Genomic DNA, 14639 nt, shown 5'->3' with positions numbered 1-14639 from the left:
CAGTCTGGGACCTGCCAGGCCCACACAGGACACAGCCCACCCGGACAGTGGCAGGTGCCGGTCACAGGAAAGCCCTGCCTGTCTCCCACTCCCCCTCCTTCTCAGACCCCCAGCCCTTGGGAAGGGAGGCCCCCCCCTACCCAGCTCAGACGCCCTGCATTCAGGGGGACAGGAGACGATGCTGACTCAGCCCAGAGGTGATGCCGTGTTCTAAAGTGACTGCTGCAGTGAAACTTAGGCCAGAGGCCTTGCCCAGAGGCACATGGCATGTGAACTGTGAGGGGCGTTTGGGACCGTGTGGACCACCTCTGCAGCCAGTGTCTTCACTGTCATCTCTGTGTGGGGGTTATCAGCTGGGGGTGAGCGTGTGCCCCGGCGGACACGCGGCAGTGTCTGGAGACATAGTTGACTGTCACAACTACAGTGGGAGGAAGGGAGAGACCACCAGCATCTAGTGGGGGGAGGTTAAACATCCTGTGAAGCACAGGACAGCCCCCAGCCCCCCGCAGCAGAGAATTTACCCAGCCTCAAGTCTCAGTAGTGCCAGGGTGAGTAACGGTTGCTTGCCACTCCATAATAACCAATAATGGGAGGGAATGGTGTGTGGGAAAAATTGTGGGGTCGTTCCCCTTGACGTGATGTGGTGGGCGATGTAGTGAATGAAGGTTAGGGATCCATAGGCCTGTGTCCATTGCCCCCTTGGTGACACACCGTCACCCTGAGCAAGTCCTCTGTGCAGTGAGACTGTGTTGCCATCTCTGAAATGGGAACTGAAAGTATCCTCAGGACTTCCCTGGTTTCCCAGTGGTTAGGACGCTGTGCTTCCACTTCAGGGGGCACAGGTTCCATCCCTGGTCAGGGAATTAAGATCCCGCGTGCCGCACAGTGCGGCCAAAAAAAAAAAAAGGGATCCTCACGTTACAAGGAGAGTTGTCAGGGTCATTATGAATGTGATACTGCTCTGAAGACCAAGACCAAATAACCCTTAGCGGTTAACGTTTCTTGAGTGATGAGTGGGGGCGGGTCCCGACCTGTGCGCGGGTAGGAGGGGGAGGTGTACTCGAGGAGGGCAAATCCAAGCTCCGTGGACAAGGGCCCTCCCTCCACGGACTGCTTGCTCTCTGGTGGCCCCTGGAGACAGAATTCCAGCTGTTCCTGCAGACCCACCAGGAATCCAAGATGGGGCAACTGTTCACTTTCTGCATTGTAGGAGAGTGCTGTGTAATATAACAATTTTACTACTCTTCCTCCTTAGCCTGCTGAGTTCAAAGTTACTTTCAAATTACAGTGCCTTCCATCCCCATATCCTTACAAGGCCCCTGTTGTGTCGCCTGCCAGGTAACAGGGACCAGCTGTCTCTGTGCTCGGAGATGGACTTTGGTCATTGCCTTCTGCTTGGAGATTGTCTTAATTGCACAGACAGTGCTGGGTGAGCAAATGGACATTCAGTCCAAGCTCCTCCATCACAATTCTGTGCCCTGGAGTCTGTCGCTGGCTTCCCGGTCACCAGAGTGAGGTGTGGGGGTTGGGCTGGACACTGGGACAAGGTCTGCCAGCCTTCAGATGCTGAGGCCCGGGCGTAGCCCCTGAGCTCAAGCAAAGAGCCTGGCAAAGTGTCCGACCCTTGGGGGTCCCCCCAGTAGGCGTGTCTGCCCGTGACCAGATGCCCTGCCCCCCACATCCAAATCCAGATGTGATTCGTTGACTTTTCTCTATAAATGCTTTTTCACAAATTTTACCTACGAGCAACAGAGCGCTAAAACAGTTATAGTTGGTGCCATAATGACAAAGAAAGCAGACTCCAGGTCCCATTTGGGAAAGACTCACAGAAATTCCTACTCTGGCAGCCTGCACAAACCCTGGCCCTGGATGAGGACTGGCCATGCCCTCCCCAACCAGATGGACATGTTGGGTTACCTGACCCTCATCAGTGCTGGCACCAGCACAGCTTCTAAGTCCATCGGCCCTTTCAGCAGGACTGGACGAGTTATAAAACCTTGATGTACTGATAGTTACTGGCGTGGTTTAACTGTGTCCTACACGGGTGAGCACGTGTGAGATGCTTCACAGAGTGTGTCCGTGAGGCACAGGCAAAGAGCCCGGCCTTGGCCCTTGCCGGCTCTCACTTGTTATGATATAAACACTCCAGGGGGAATGTTGAAAGCAACATTGTGGCTTTTTAACCCTAACATGTGGGTTTGGAGATTGTGAGAGAGGAGATAGTAGGTCAAGGGAAAGTGGGTTTTGGAGGAGCTGGGGTGGTGGGGAGATCCCGGCAGTGCCTCCTGACTTAGGAGGAGGGAAGAGGGCATGGGTTTGGCCCTGGTGGCCAAGAAAGAGGCTCTCAGACAGAGTGGCTCCTCCCTGAGAGCTGCATTTTGCCACTGCGTTCAGAGTGGCAGGTTCTCTGCCTTGCTGATCTGTGGTCTTATTTAAAAGAGGAAATGGAAGCAGGAGGAAGGATTCGGGGTAAACCTTCAAAGAATGGAAGTTCAAGAGTAGTTGGGTGGGGGGCAGCAGTAGAAAAAGCAAGCGGACCCAGGATCCCAGGGGCATGGAGGCCTGCGTGAATGGACGGGGATGGGAAGGGAGCCAGGTCCTTCTCCAGGTCACTCTCCAAGCACCGCGTGAGTCATGATTATCTTAGAGTGGCTTTTTTGTGGTTTTTTTTTTTGTTTTTTTTCCTTTTGATTGAAGAAGGCTATACACGCAGCAAAGGGCAGGGGTCCTGTGTGCTCAGTGAATTATCTCATACGGAACACACCAGACTAAGAAACAGAATGAAACCAGTGCCTGGAGGCCTCTCGGTGCCCCTTCCAGCGGTCCTGGAACTCATCCCCAGGCTGTGGGCCAAGTGTCAGCTATGGAAGGACCCCTCCATCCCTGCCGGCTCCACTAGGAGAGCCTGCGTGTCTGAGCTGGAGGGGTGCGCTGGGTTGGAGGCAGCCTTCCTCTCTGTAGACTCAGCGTCTCCCATGGGGACTGTGCTCACCCAGTACAGTTGATTCTCATTGTTCGAGGCAGTTACGTTCTATAAGGTCACCGCAAACACTGAATTAGTGAATCCTGAGCCATCGCTCCAGGGAGAAGAGAGGGCTAGGTTCCTGCGAGCCTGTGATCACAACGTTTTTTTCAACTGATCGATACATAACCTTATTTTATGTGTATTTCTGTTCAAAGGCACCTTATTTAATATGTATTGTTGATCCATTAACACAGCTCACAACTGACAGCAGTCTAACTCACGCCTGAACAAAGCTCATCTGACACACTTTTCTCCGTACATTGCCTTCTTGTGCTTAGGGGCACCAGATAGCACTTCAGTAGATGTGGGGGCTGTTTTAGACTGTAAAATCACCAAGAAAAAATGCAGAAGTGCAACAAAATGTGACCCTGAGTATACTGTGAAAGGACCCTTGTTTACAGCCTGAGAGCAGAAACATGAAAGAAGCATCACGGGACTCAAAGTTTTCACTGCTCTGTGCACGTCTGCAAATGACCGTGAAGGGTCAGGACTATTGATTTTGGGGTTATAAATACATTTTAGCGAGTAGGTGAATTCTCAAATACGGAATTCCTGGACAAGGACTGACCGTATTTGTTGGATGAACGAAGGAAGAAATGGTTATAAGTTTCCTTTGGAGGTGGAGCTAGGACACAGCCACATAGCACATTATTTAAAATGGGGACTTGCTCTGCCAGAAACCCTTTCTCATTCTTGAAACGCTCGGCATGGCTTTACAAATGCTCACCCAAGCATTAAAAGCCCAAGTTCTCTGGTAGCATCGCACGGCCTGGCTCACGGCCAGAACCGATACAGAGCGAGGGCAGACTTTGCCAGCTTGTATTGATCACGAGCTGTCTGTATAAGGTGAGACTGACAATAGATCAATGAATACTTTTTAAAAAACCTTCAATTTTCATACAGGAAGCCTGTAGTGTGGGTGAGGCCCATGTGTCCCCAGGGCCCCCTCCCCCCCACCCCAGCAGTCCCCTTAGTGTCTCTCCAGGCAAACGGCCGCCTCTTTGTAAACCAGGGTGATGGCAGAGGGGCTGGAGGGGAGACAGAAATGCGGGACAGCTCTGGCCTCAGCTTGTTGTGACAAATGTTGGTGATGCTTCCACTTCAGAGAAGAAATCTTTGCCAACTCAGGCCCCTCCATCCACAGAGAATGTTATGAAGAACTGGGAAAGAGCTGTGGATCTGGGTTTTGAAGATGGCAGCGTCACGGAAAGAGATTCGAAGCTGTGTGTCAGGGTGTTGACACAGCTCTCTTGGGCTGGTGATTTATGGAGGACTTTGTTATCCTCCTTTCTACTTTTATCTGCTTTCTGATTTTGAAAAATGTGCATGTGTATGGTTATGAACAAGAAAGACATTTTATGAAAGAAAAAGATTCTTTTAAATTGCTGCTCCAGAAGCAGCAGTATCTACCAAGTGTTAAGGCGTGAGAAGCCTGCAGTCCTACTGTGTGTTAGCTCAGGGCAGAGTAGGTGCTTTATTTTTTTAACCAGAGGGCAAGAAACCATGGTGGTTTACATTGTACAGCTCATCGCCTCTTAATCTCAGAAGATGATGTTCTTTTTTTTTTTTAAGTTACTTTTTGAAGTATAGTTGATTTACAATGTGTTAATTTCTACTGTACAGCAGAGTGATTCAGCTGTACACATATATACATTCTTTTTCGTATTCTTTTACATTATGGTTTATCACAGGATGTTGAATGTAGTTCCCTGTGCTGTACAGTAGGACCTTGTTGTTTATCCATCCTATATATAATACTTTGCATCTGCTAACCCCAATCTTCCACGCCATCCCTCCCCCCACTCACCTTGGCAACCACAAGTCTGTTCTCTATGTCTGTGAGTTTGTTTCTGTTTCGTTGATAAGTTCATTTGTGTCATATTTTAGATTCCACATATAAGTGATATCATATGGTATTTGTCTTTCTGACTTAACTTCACTTAGTATGATAACCTCTAGGTCCATCCATGTCACTGCAAATGGCGTTATTTCATTCTCTTTTATGACTGAGTAGTATTCTGTTGTGTATATACACCACATGCTAGTTTTTAACATTTTTATTTATTTATTTATTTATTGGCTGCTTTGCATCTTCATTGCAGCACATGGGCTTTCTGTAGTTGTGGAGAGCGGGGGCTACTCTTCATTGCAGTGCACAGGCTTCTTATTGCAGTGCCTTCTCTCGTTGCGTAACACAGGCTCTAGGCGTGCAAGCTTCAATAGTTGCATTGCGCAGGCTCAGTAGTTGTGACTTGCAGGCTGTAGAGAGCAGGCTCAGTAGTTGTGGAGCATGGGGTTAGTAGCTCCGCAGCATGTAGGATCTTTCCGGACCAGGGCTCGAACCTGTGTCCCCTGCGTTGGCAGGCGGATTCTTAACCACTGCGCCACCAGGGAAGCCCAACCACATGCTCTTTATCCATTCATCTGTCGATGGACACTTAGGTTGTTTCCATGAGGAGACGGTGTTCTTGACGAGTCACAGCTACGTCCTGGCTGTCATGGGGGGTGTAGACCCCTGTTAGAGTCCCACCCTTGGGGTCCCCAGCCTCCTCTCCCCACCACCCCTAGGAACGCTGCCTGTGCCCTGTCCCATACAGCCTTCTCCAGTGAGTTGTAAAATACTCTTTTTGGCTCACATGGGTCATCTGACTGCATGGCGCAGCAGTTCACCAGAGCTGGGTCTGTCCCCTCGTGGTCAGAGTAACACCAGTGCTAAGAGCCTGACACTGAGCCCCACGGGGGTCGGGGAGCCAGCCGGAGCACTGAGATGCCAGGGCCACCTTGGCCTTGTACGGCCACCATCTGCCTGTGATTTAAAGCCTGGGATGGAAATGTTCTCTCCATGTACACTTAGTCTTGACTGAATCACTAGAATATCTTGTTGACTGAGGTAGTGAGTTTCATCCCCTAGTCAAAGCCCTCTCTCCAGTCTCCCTGTGATGCGGCAAAGGCCAGCACATGCTGTGTGTTGCTGGGAGGACAGCGTGGCCAGACATCTGAGGCCAAGAGAGCACAGAGGGCACAGCCAGCCTCTGAGTGTGAAGAAAGGATCTAAGAGGAAGTGAAAGGACCCCTTTAAGAAAAGTCCAGAAAGACAGAGATTATGAGGACTCTCTAGAATGAGGGATAAGAAATGCAGACTTTCTGCAAAATACGCAGCCACTCAGCCTGACCTCTGTGTGCGGAGCAATCACTGGGTTCTCTGGACAAGAAATAAAATGCAAAATTATGTCGTAGATAAGCTAATATTACAACACCACGTAATATGTGGTCTCTGCTGTGTGTTTGTTAAGTAAATTCATTCTAGTGACCACAAGCATATGTCAGTGGGGTGGAAAGGCACCTGGCAGATGTGTCTAGTACCAAACAGCAGGGCAGATGTCTCAAGAGCATTACAGAGGGTTAGAAGGGAGAGCATGTCCAGCCAGGTGACCAGAACCAGCTTCATGGAGCATCCAGGCTGGGACTTAGTGGACATGAAGGGATGATCCTGAGGCCAGTGTCCAGCTGTAACCAAAAGTGGGGTCTGGCTACTCACCTCTCAAAAGCCATTAAAGAGGCCAGGTTGGTAGAGAGGAAAGTTTGCTTTATTTTGGATGCCAGCATCAGGGGTGGGGGGGTCGGGGGGAGGGGGGGAGGGCAGATGCCTGTCCAAAGGCTGACTACCCCCAGCTGACAGTCAGTGGGCAAGAGCGTTTATGGGGGAGGGAGGGGGCTACATGCAGAAACAGCACAGTCAGCTCCGACAGTCGTCTTGAAATCAGTCATTGGTGGTCTGACCAGCGTCATCTTTATTGTTTTAGGTGCCGTAAATATTCAGTGCAAGGGTCGGTTTGTTTCCATTTCTTTGAGGCCAGTTCTCAGAACTGTGGCAGTTTATGTCATAGAACTTCTTCCACCTGGTGGGGGTTTCAGTATCTATAAGAGAGCTCACAAAATATGGCTCAGAATATTATCTATAGCCCTTGAGAAGGAACTAAAGGTCCTTGGCTTTGCTTACTGACTAAACTATTATTATTTGGTCTCTTTTGACTGTTTTCCTTTGTTTCTGCATTTTCTGATTTCTCTGATTAAATGTCTTCTTTGGCTAAAGTTTTCCCACAGACGAGAGGCAGGCAGAGGACATGGGGGACAAGGATCATAGGGTCCTGCTCCGTTTCACAGCCTCTCCTGGACCGTGGCCACAGCCTCCCTCCTCACCCCCCACCTCCAGCTCCCCTGTTCCCCGTACTCAGACTTACTCCAGAGTATATCCAGGATTTAAACCCCTGTGGCTCCCTGTTTTGGACAAGAAAAAGGCCAGGAAGACCCTCTCAGTCGGCCCAGCCTGCGTTTCAGCCCCTCTGGACTGGCCTGCCAGCAGCTCTGCCTTCTGCCCCCTCCACCTAGGAGGCCTTTCCTCACCCCTCTGCTCAGCCGAGAAGGTTCCTTCTCCAGGTCCCAACCACAGACAGCATCCTCAAATCCTACCTGCTGGTGTCTACACAGCACGTCGTGAAGTGTAGCATTTTCCAGTTCCACTAAGTGACTTGTTTGTGCTTCCTCTCCTGCACTGGACTTGGAGATCTTTAAAGAAACAATTTTTTTATTCTTTCACCTTAGCATTTAACACAATCCCTGCCCATAGCAAACAATGAGTGAATGAGTGAATGGATGAATGGGAGGGAGGGAGGAAGAAAAGAAGGCAGAACAGGGAGTAGAAATGCTGAGCTCTGGCTAAGAATAGAAAGTAGGGCTGGATTGCACATTTGGAAGCAATCTGAGCATATCTGAGTGCTGGAGTCAGGAGTGGAACAGAGAACATTTGGGGAAGAAGAGAGAAAGGCTGAGGGTCAGGAACGAGGAGGAATTCCAGGTTTAGGAGCAAGAGTCTGGCAGGGACCTGCAGAGGGGATGCCCATGGGGGCAGGCCTCCAGGAAGGGCAATCCAAGCAGCAGGGGTAGAGTAGCTGGAGGACGGGAGAGACCTCTGATCTAGGGTGCAATGGTTGGGCGGTTGGAGAGTGTGGTGCTCATGTTGTGTCGGGATCCGGGATTAGCTGAAGAGACACAGACAGAGGCCATTGGAGTTGAGGGCAGAGAAGAGTCAAGAACTGAGGCTTCAAGGGGACGGTGAGGCTCCTGGAGATGGTGGGTGTTTGGTTTTTTTGTTTTTTGTTTTTTGTTTTTTTTGATATGTGGGAGACCCAAGGGTTTTGCGAAGCAATGGGGAAGAGGTCAGCAGCCAGGGAGAGCTTGAGAGGCAGGAGGGATCAAGGGATGAGTCAAGGAGATGGAGCAGAGTTCGCAGGGACCAAGGAACTCTTGGTCCTTGCGTGTGAAGCCCAAGGTTCCTCCGCATCTGGTGGGAGACCAAAGCTCTCAGGGCGGTGTCTCTGTCCCTTGTTCCTCCTTGGTGACCAGGGGACTGGACGACGAGAACTCCATGTTGAATGGGATGCAGAAGCCAAACCAAACAGAGAAAAACATACCAGAATAAAGGGCGGCATCCGTCAGGCCACAAAGAATGAGGACGCTGATGCACGTCCCCGCGTGTGGCTGTGACCCCGGTGCAGCCTGCACCTGCTGACGGGGATGCCTTGTGGACACGGGACACAGGAAGGAGCCTCGGATGGGAGTAGCCATCCACCTGCATGGTCGGGTGTCGGGCAGATATTCAGGGAGGCCGGCTCATGGGGAACCCTTGGATTCAGTGTGCTTTGCAGAGACCTGTGAGAAGCCGCTTATTTAATCATTTGGTTTCCTTGAAAAAAAAACAACCTGGCTTCTTTTTTCTGTTGATGACGGTAATAAATTCTCATCATAGAAAATATGAAAATACAGAAGAGTCGAAAAGCAAGGGAACGGGGCGAATGACCCACAGTGTTACTGCCCAAAATAAGCGCTGTGAACGTGGAAGGAAATTCAGCAAAATGTTTTGGTTTTAAGGACATTATTTCTCTTTTCTCCCAAACATCAAGGGAAACAGCCATGGCTTACATTTGGTGTCACTCTCCACAAGGGGAAGGTCGTGCTTACAATTTTTAAAAGAAAAGAGAAGAGTAATGTTCCAAGTAAATCGGGTATTGGGTAGTATGTACTGGTCCATAGTGACAGGCCAATGTTAAAGAAATCTTATCTATTTTGTACTGACTCTTATCTCATTCTATAAGATATCCCATAGGAGGAAGGTGACTTTAAAATGTGTGTATGGGAGCAGTTAGTTGCCTTTGATTTTCTGTGGCTCCGACTGGAGGACCATAATCTCTTTGATTCATTTTTAACTGAGAAAACGAAGTCCCTGAAAGAAAAGTACTAGTGTCACCAGACAGGCTCCCGGACCTCTTTCCCTGCCCCTGCCCCGCCAGAGCCCCACCCAGTGCAGTGCTCTCTGGGTGGGAGAAGCCACAGGGGGGCTGAAGGTGACCAGGATCGTTTTGCATAATCTATGTCTTTACCCGCAGAGAAGGCAGTGGGGCCTGGAGCCGATGGCCAGCCTGCACCTCCCTGGGTCACCGTCGGGCGGCAGAAGCGACGAGGGGCCCCAGAGCAGCCGCCCGGCCAGGAAGACAAGCCTGGGGCCCGGACCTTGAAGTCTAACGCAGGAAGGCCAGCCAAGGCACCAGAGAGAGCCCAGGTGCTTAGAGCAAACACTCCCTGTTCTTGTGGATGCAGGGGAGAGCCTTCGGCGGAGGCTGGGACCCGGGACCTCGCGATGGCCCCACGTCCTGCACAGTCATGACAGGGATCATCGCCTGTGACGACTGCTGCTGTCTGCCCTGTGCATCTGCTGGGCGGCTCGGGCAGTAGAGAAGCCGTGGATCACTCAGGCAGAGGAGTCAGCCCTCTGCTCCCGGCCTCCTTGGCAGCGCAGCTCAGCATCTGGAGAGATGGACCGGGGTTAAAATAACTTCTCGGTTGGACATTAGGTGCCCATGTCAACAGCTCCATCTCGACTCATTTTGCAATAATGACTGAGCTCTCCTTTTGCTGCTGCGCTGGCTGCCCACTGGGGTCCTTTTTCCTCACCTGGGGCTGCAGGGCTGGAAACCAGGGCTCCCTTTTGCACTCTGGACTGAAAACAGCTTTCTCAAACCCAAACGGCTGTGCTTAGAAGCAGGCTGAGACTCACAGCTTTTGTGTTCCCCCAATTGCTACTGTAAACTGCAAAGCATGGTTCAGCCGTGCGGGGAAGTGAGCCTGAGCCTGCAGTAGAACTTGCTTCTCTTCATTTTAACCAAAACCATGATTGTGTCAAGCTTGGAAACCCTCCCGCAGGCTTAGGGAATTTATAAAACAAATATTCACCAGTGACCCCGGCATCATGGTCATACCAAGTGTCATAAAAGTCTCAAAACTATTTCCAAACACCATTCATTTTGCCTTTCCAATGGAGCCCTGCTGCCTGACATCTGGGGCTGAGGCCAGGGCTGGGGACACAGCAGAAGCCAGGGCACCAGTGTGTGCCAGGAGCAGCCCCACACAACCGTGACTCCAGCATCCTGGAGTCTGGACAGCAGCCAGTGGTACTCAAACCAGAGCTCCCCCGAGAAAGTGCCAGCAGCATGATTCACGTTGGCAGAGAAGCCCCATGGCTCATTGCCTTTGGTTATGTTTGTCCCCATCTGAATCTCAGGTGACAGGACAGCATGTGTCTTTCTTGTGCCCTCACAGGAGCCCGTGAAGCAAGCTGACTTCGTCCGCAGCAAATCTTTCCTGATTGCCCCTGCCAAGCCCGCTGTGGACCAGAGGCAGGGGGCGAAGCTCCGCCTCCAGGAGGGGCTGCAAAGAGGGATCTCCTTGTCCCATCAGAACTTGGGTATGAAACCCGACAGTAGCACTCAGCACTTCGAAATGCACTTCCGGGTTTGGTCCTGCCTTGTTTTGTTCTGTTTTGTTTTTCTGAATTACTTGCCACGTTGATTTTTTTTCAAAAAACAGCTTTTATTGAGATAATCATTTATATGGCAAAAAAACTCACCCACGTTAAGCATACAATTCAGTGAGTATATATGAGGATGAGTGAAAAATTATTCCCACTCTGGCTGTAGAATTTATAGAGATTTTAGTATAACCGGAGTGCAGATAATTTTTGACTCACCCTCGTATGTATCAAGTTGTCCAACCATCACAGTCCAATGTTAGAACATTTCGCTCCCCCAGAAAGCTACCTCGCACCCATTTACAGTCATTTACCACTCCCACCCCCAGCTCTAGGCAACCACTGATCTATTTTTTGTCTCTCTCTATATTTGCCTTTTTTTGGACGTTTCTTATAAACGACCCCATAAAATACGTGTTCTTTTGTATCTGGTTTCTTTCAGTGAGCATAACGTTTCCAGACTCACCTTCGTTGTGGCATGTATCCGTATTTTTAAATTTAGGTTTCATCTTGGTAAAATACACATCACCGTGTATTAACCCTTTTTTAAGTGTACGGTTCAGCGGTGTTAAGAATATTCACACACAGAGCTCTGGCAGCTTTATTGTGAAAGCTTCTCTCACCTCGCTGCGTCGCCGGAACTGTTTGAGCCTGCTCTGAAATCTTTTTGGCACATAAATTATTCTACGCCGAAATCTCCCTTACACGTTTACAGGTTTTATATTTGAGACCCCAGTTAAGACCTCGGACGTGTGTTTTAAAGGCACACAAGAGGCTTAAGTGCAAATCCAAGTGCATTTCTCACGTTTCCATTTGTTTTGTCTTCTCTCCAGCAGCCCAGTCGGCAGTGATGATGGAGAAAGAATTGCATCAGCTGAAGAGGGCCAGCTATGCCAGTACAGACCAGCCATCCTGGATGGAACTTGCCAGAAAGAAATCGCAGGCTTGGAGCGACATGCCCCAGATTATAAAATAGGTTAACAATGTGCTGGTAAAGAATGTCCACTACCTTGACGGGTCACTTCCTTTAAAACTGCCATTAAATCAAGGCAAACAAACTGTGAAACTTAAGAGCGATTTTATCATCAGGTTATGGGAGAGCGAGCTCGGGGAAGAGGAAGAAACCAGGCAGACAAGTTGAATGGACGCATGGCCACGGGCCTGGGCCAGAGGCGCCCAAAGACAAGAACACCATTGAAAAGGGCCAGGAACGAGGTTCTGTGCCCACAGGTATGAATGTGCGTCTTTCAAAATCCCCTGGATAAAGAGGGCTTGGGCAGGGTAGGAAATGCAAATGAAGCGTAGATGCAGAACTCAGAGGATCTTCCGGGAGAACGTGTGTCTGCATCTCCACTGTCAGCTGTGTCTCTGGCCGTTGTCCTGCCTGTGGAGCCCGTCTTTCCCTTTCATGTTTACCGTTAGGCATGACATTCATGGTAAAACAGGGATGCCGTTTCCAAGAGCAGCTATAACATGGTCCGTTTTCCTGAAGGCAGACACTCCAAGAAGGAGTGGAAGGAACACAGCAGGGCTCATCAATTCATAGACTCTTTCCAAAATTAATTTTTAAACTTTTCCACTCTGTGTCCTCACCATTGCACAATGCATTGCCTGTTCAATAAAAGGTTTCAGACCTGCTTCCGTGACATGTTATTTCCGTGTTATTTCTAATCACATTGAGAGAACGTCCTCCAGCAACTGAGTTAAATGCAATGTGTGGAATTTCATTTAATATAGATCTCATGTCCGATCTCAGTTGGGTTGATTTGGGAGTTTGGGTTGTATGAGATCTTTTATTTTTTCCCCTTATAAAATTTTGGTGTTCGTTTCTGGAAATCAGAAGCTACTGTAGGTTTTTTGCTCTTTACAACTATTTGGTACAACATATTAAAAGTATAAAGTTTCCTTTAAAGTTGCAGTGTTTTAGCATCTCATTAGTCTAACCTGTACGTTTCTATTGAAAACTAGGTTATCAGTGCATTAACCAGGATGACCCATGAATGGAGAATGTAGAGAAGCCAGCAGAGTAAGACCATGTATTTGGGATCTCAGAATTATGTCTCAATTATATAATACCTCTATTTTTAAAAAGCTTTCCAGTTTGTTCCTTTGAACAAGCTAATCCCCATGGGAGTGGGTATAGCTGGGGACATTTAGCCATCAGAATCAGTTAAGACTTCATATATATTATAATTTGATTTTATATACCCTAAGTTCTACTCCTTTTATTGTATCTTCCCTTTTCATGAATGATTATTTTTCCAGCTGTTGGAAATACACAACTTGGTCAAGTGTACCTATATTGAAAAAGTCATGGGTTAGTTTTTTTTTTTCCAGCCAAATTGATCTATTAATTGCATTCTCTGAGAGAGCATCAGTGCCAAATTCCATGGTGACTGTGCCCTAAACAAGAGCTCCCTCCATCCAGCCTTGCTCCAAAAGCTTAGACGTGAATAGTTCTAACTAGGAAAAAAACCAGACAACTATGTTGGCTATTATTACTCAATGCCATTATTTCTCCTATTTCAGCCTTTCAGATGAACCATTTCGAGGCAGTGGATCTCACTTTAAGATCAAAAATATTTGGTTCCATTTTGTTCAAATGGAGGTTGATATTTTCTGTGTGTTTCAGGACTGGGTTTCATTCTGGCTTTCATTCTGGGTTTTGAAACTGGGTTTCATTCTCTCTGGCACCTGGTAAGTTAGGAGGGTATAGAATTTTAGGACACTGGGAATTCAGTAGGGGGGTGGTCCTGCAGCTAGCACCCCTCCCTCTGCCCTGCATGGAGGTTGTGACCCTCTTCCATAACAAGAGGAGCTGAGACAGAGGCCAAAATTTGGTGATGATGTGGGAATTCTGGAGTGGCAGTGGAGAGGATAAAAAGCCTGCAAGGAATTGTCAGCTTGGTTTTCCTAAGAAAGACAGCAAGCAATACTGAGTCCTTCCTCTGTCCTGGGCTCTGCTTTGAGTGCATTACCTGTTATTTGTAATCCTCTCCATAGTCCTTTGGAGATAAGTACCGATCTCCACTTTGCAGATGAGGAAGCAGAGACACTTCATTGAGATTAAAGTCACCTGCCCAAGATCTCATAGCAGAGCACCTGGTAAGTGACCCCAGGTCCCATGCTTTCAAACACTACCCTCAAGCAAATCCCCATTTTAAAAAAGCATTAGTATGGAGGTGAATCTGTGTCCTCAGAGATGTAAGACAGACAGGGGAGCACTAAACTTGACCTTGAGGGCTCCTGCATGGCTATAGACTGAATTTTTGTGTCTCCCCAAAATTCATATGTTAAATCCTAATTCCCAATGCAACGGTATTAGGACATGGGGCTTTGGGGAGGTGAATAGGTCGTGAGAATGGAGCCTTCATGAATGGGATTAGTGCCCTCATAAGAAAGACCCCAGAGAGCTCCCTTCCCCCATCTGCCATGTGAGGATACAGTGAAAAGATGGCCATGTACAAACCAGGGAGAGGGCTTTCACCGGGCATTAGATCTACTGGCACCTGGATCTTGGACTTCCTGACCTCCAGAACTGTGAGAAACAAATTTCTGTTGTTTATAAGCCATCCATTCTGTGACAGCAGCCCAGCCAGGCTAAGACATGTCCTGGAGACAAGCATAGTTCATGATGCTTCCCTTCACTCCCACCCTTCAGTTCCTTAGAAGGACTGGAGAAAGGGTGAGGGTTCTTTTGTGCTTTTTCATCGTGAGCACCTACATGGACTATGAGGTGTTCCCATTCGTTTC

General features: G+C 48.8%; 1 protein-coding gene across 6 annotated transcripts in view; it reads left to right on the top strand.

Annotated features, from left to right (window-relative positions):
- CRACDL (CRACD like) overlaps nt 1-12525 on the top strand; it is a 144016-nt gene extending 131491 nt beyond the window's left edge. For all 6 annotated transcript variants that reach the window (XM_057743322.1, XM_057743320.1, XM_057743319.1 and 3 more), the window contains 3 exons: nt 9469-9641; nt 10679-10823; nt 11720-12525. In XM_057743322.1, coding sequence (XP_057599305.1) covers nt 9469-9641; nt 10679-10823; nt 11720-11862 — 461 coding nt within the window. In that variant the 3' untranslated portion in view covers nt 11863-12525. The remainder of the gene's footprint in view (nt 1-9468; nt 9642-10678; nt 10824-11719) is intronic.
- Nucleotides 12526-14639: the final 2114 nt, after the last annotated feature.

Source organism: Hippopotamus amphibius, chromosome 7, assembly GCF_030028045.1.
Source record: "Hippopotamus amphibius kiboko isolate mHipAmp2 chromosome 7, mHipAmp2.hap2, whole genome shotgun sequence".
Taxonomy (NCBI): Eukaryota; Metazoa; Chordata; class Mammalia; order Artiodactyla; family Hippopotamidae; genus Hippopotamus; species Hippopotamus amphibius.
The sequence above is the reverse complement of the archived record's forward strand: the minus strand, read 5'-3'. Positions and strand labels throughout refer to the sequence as shown.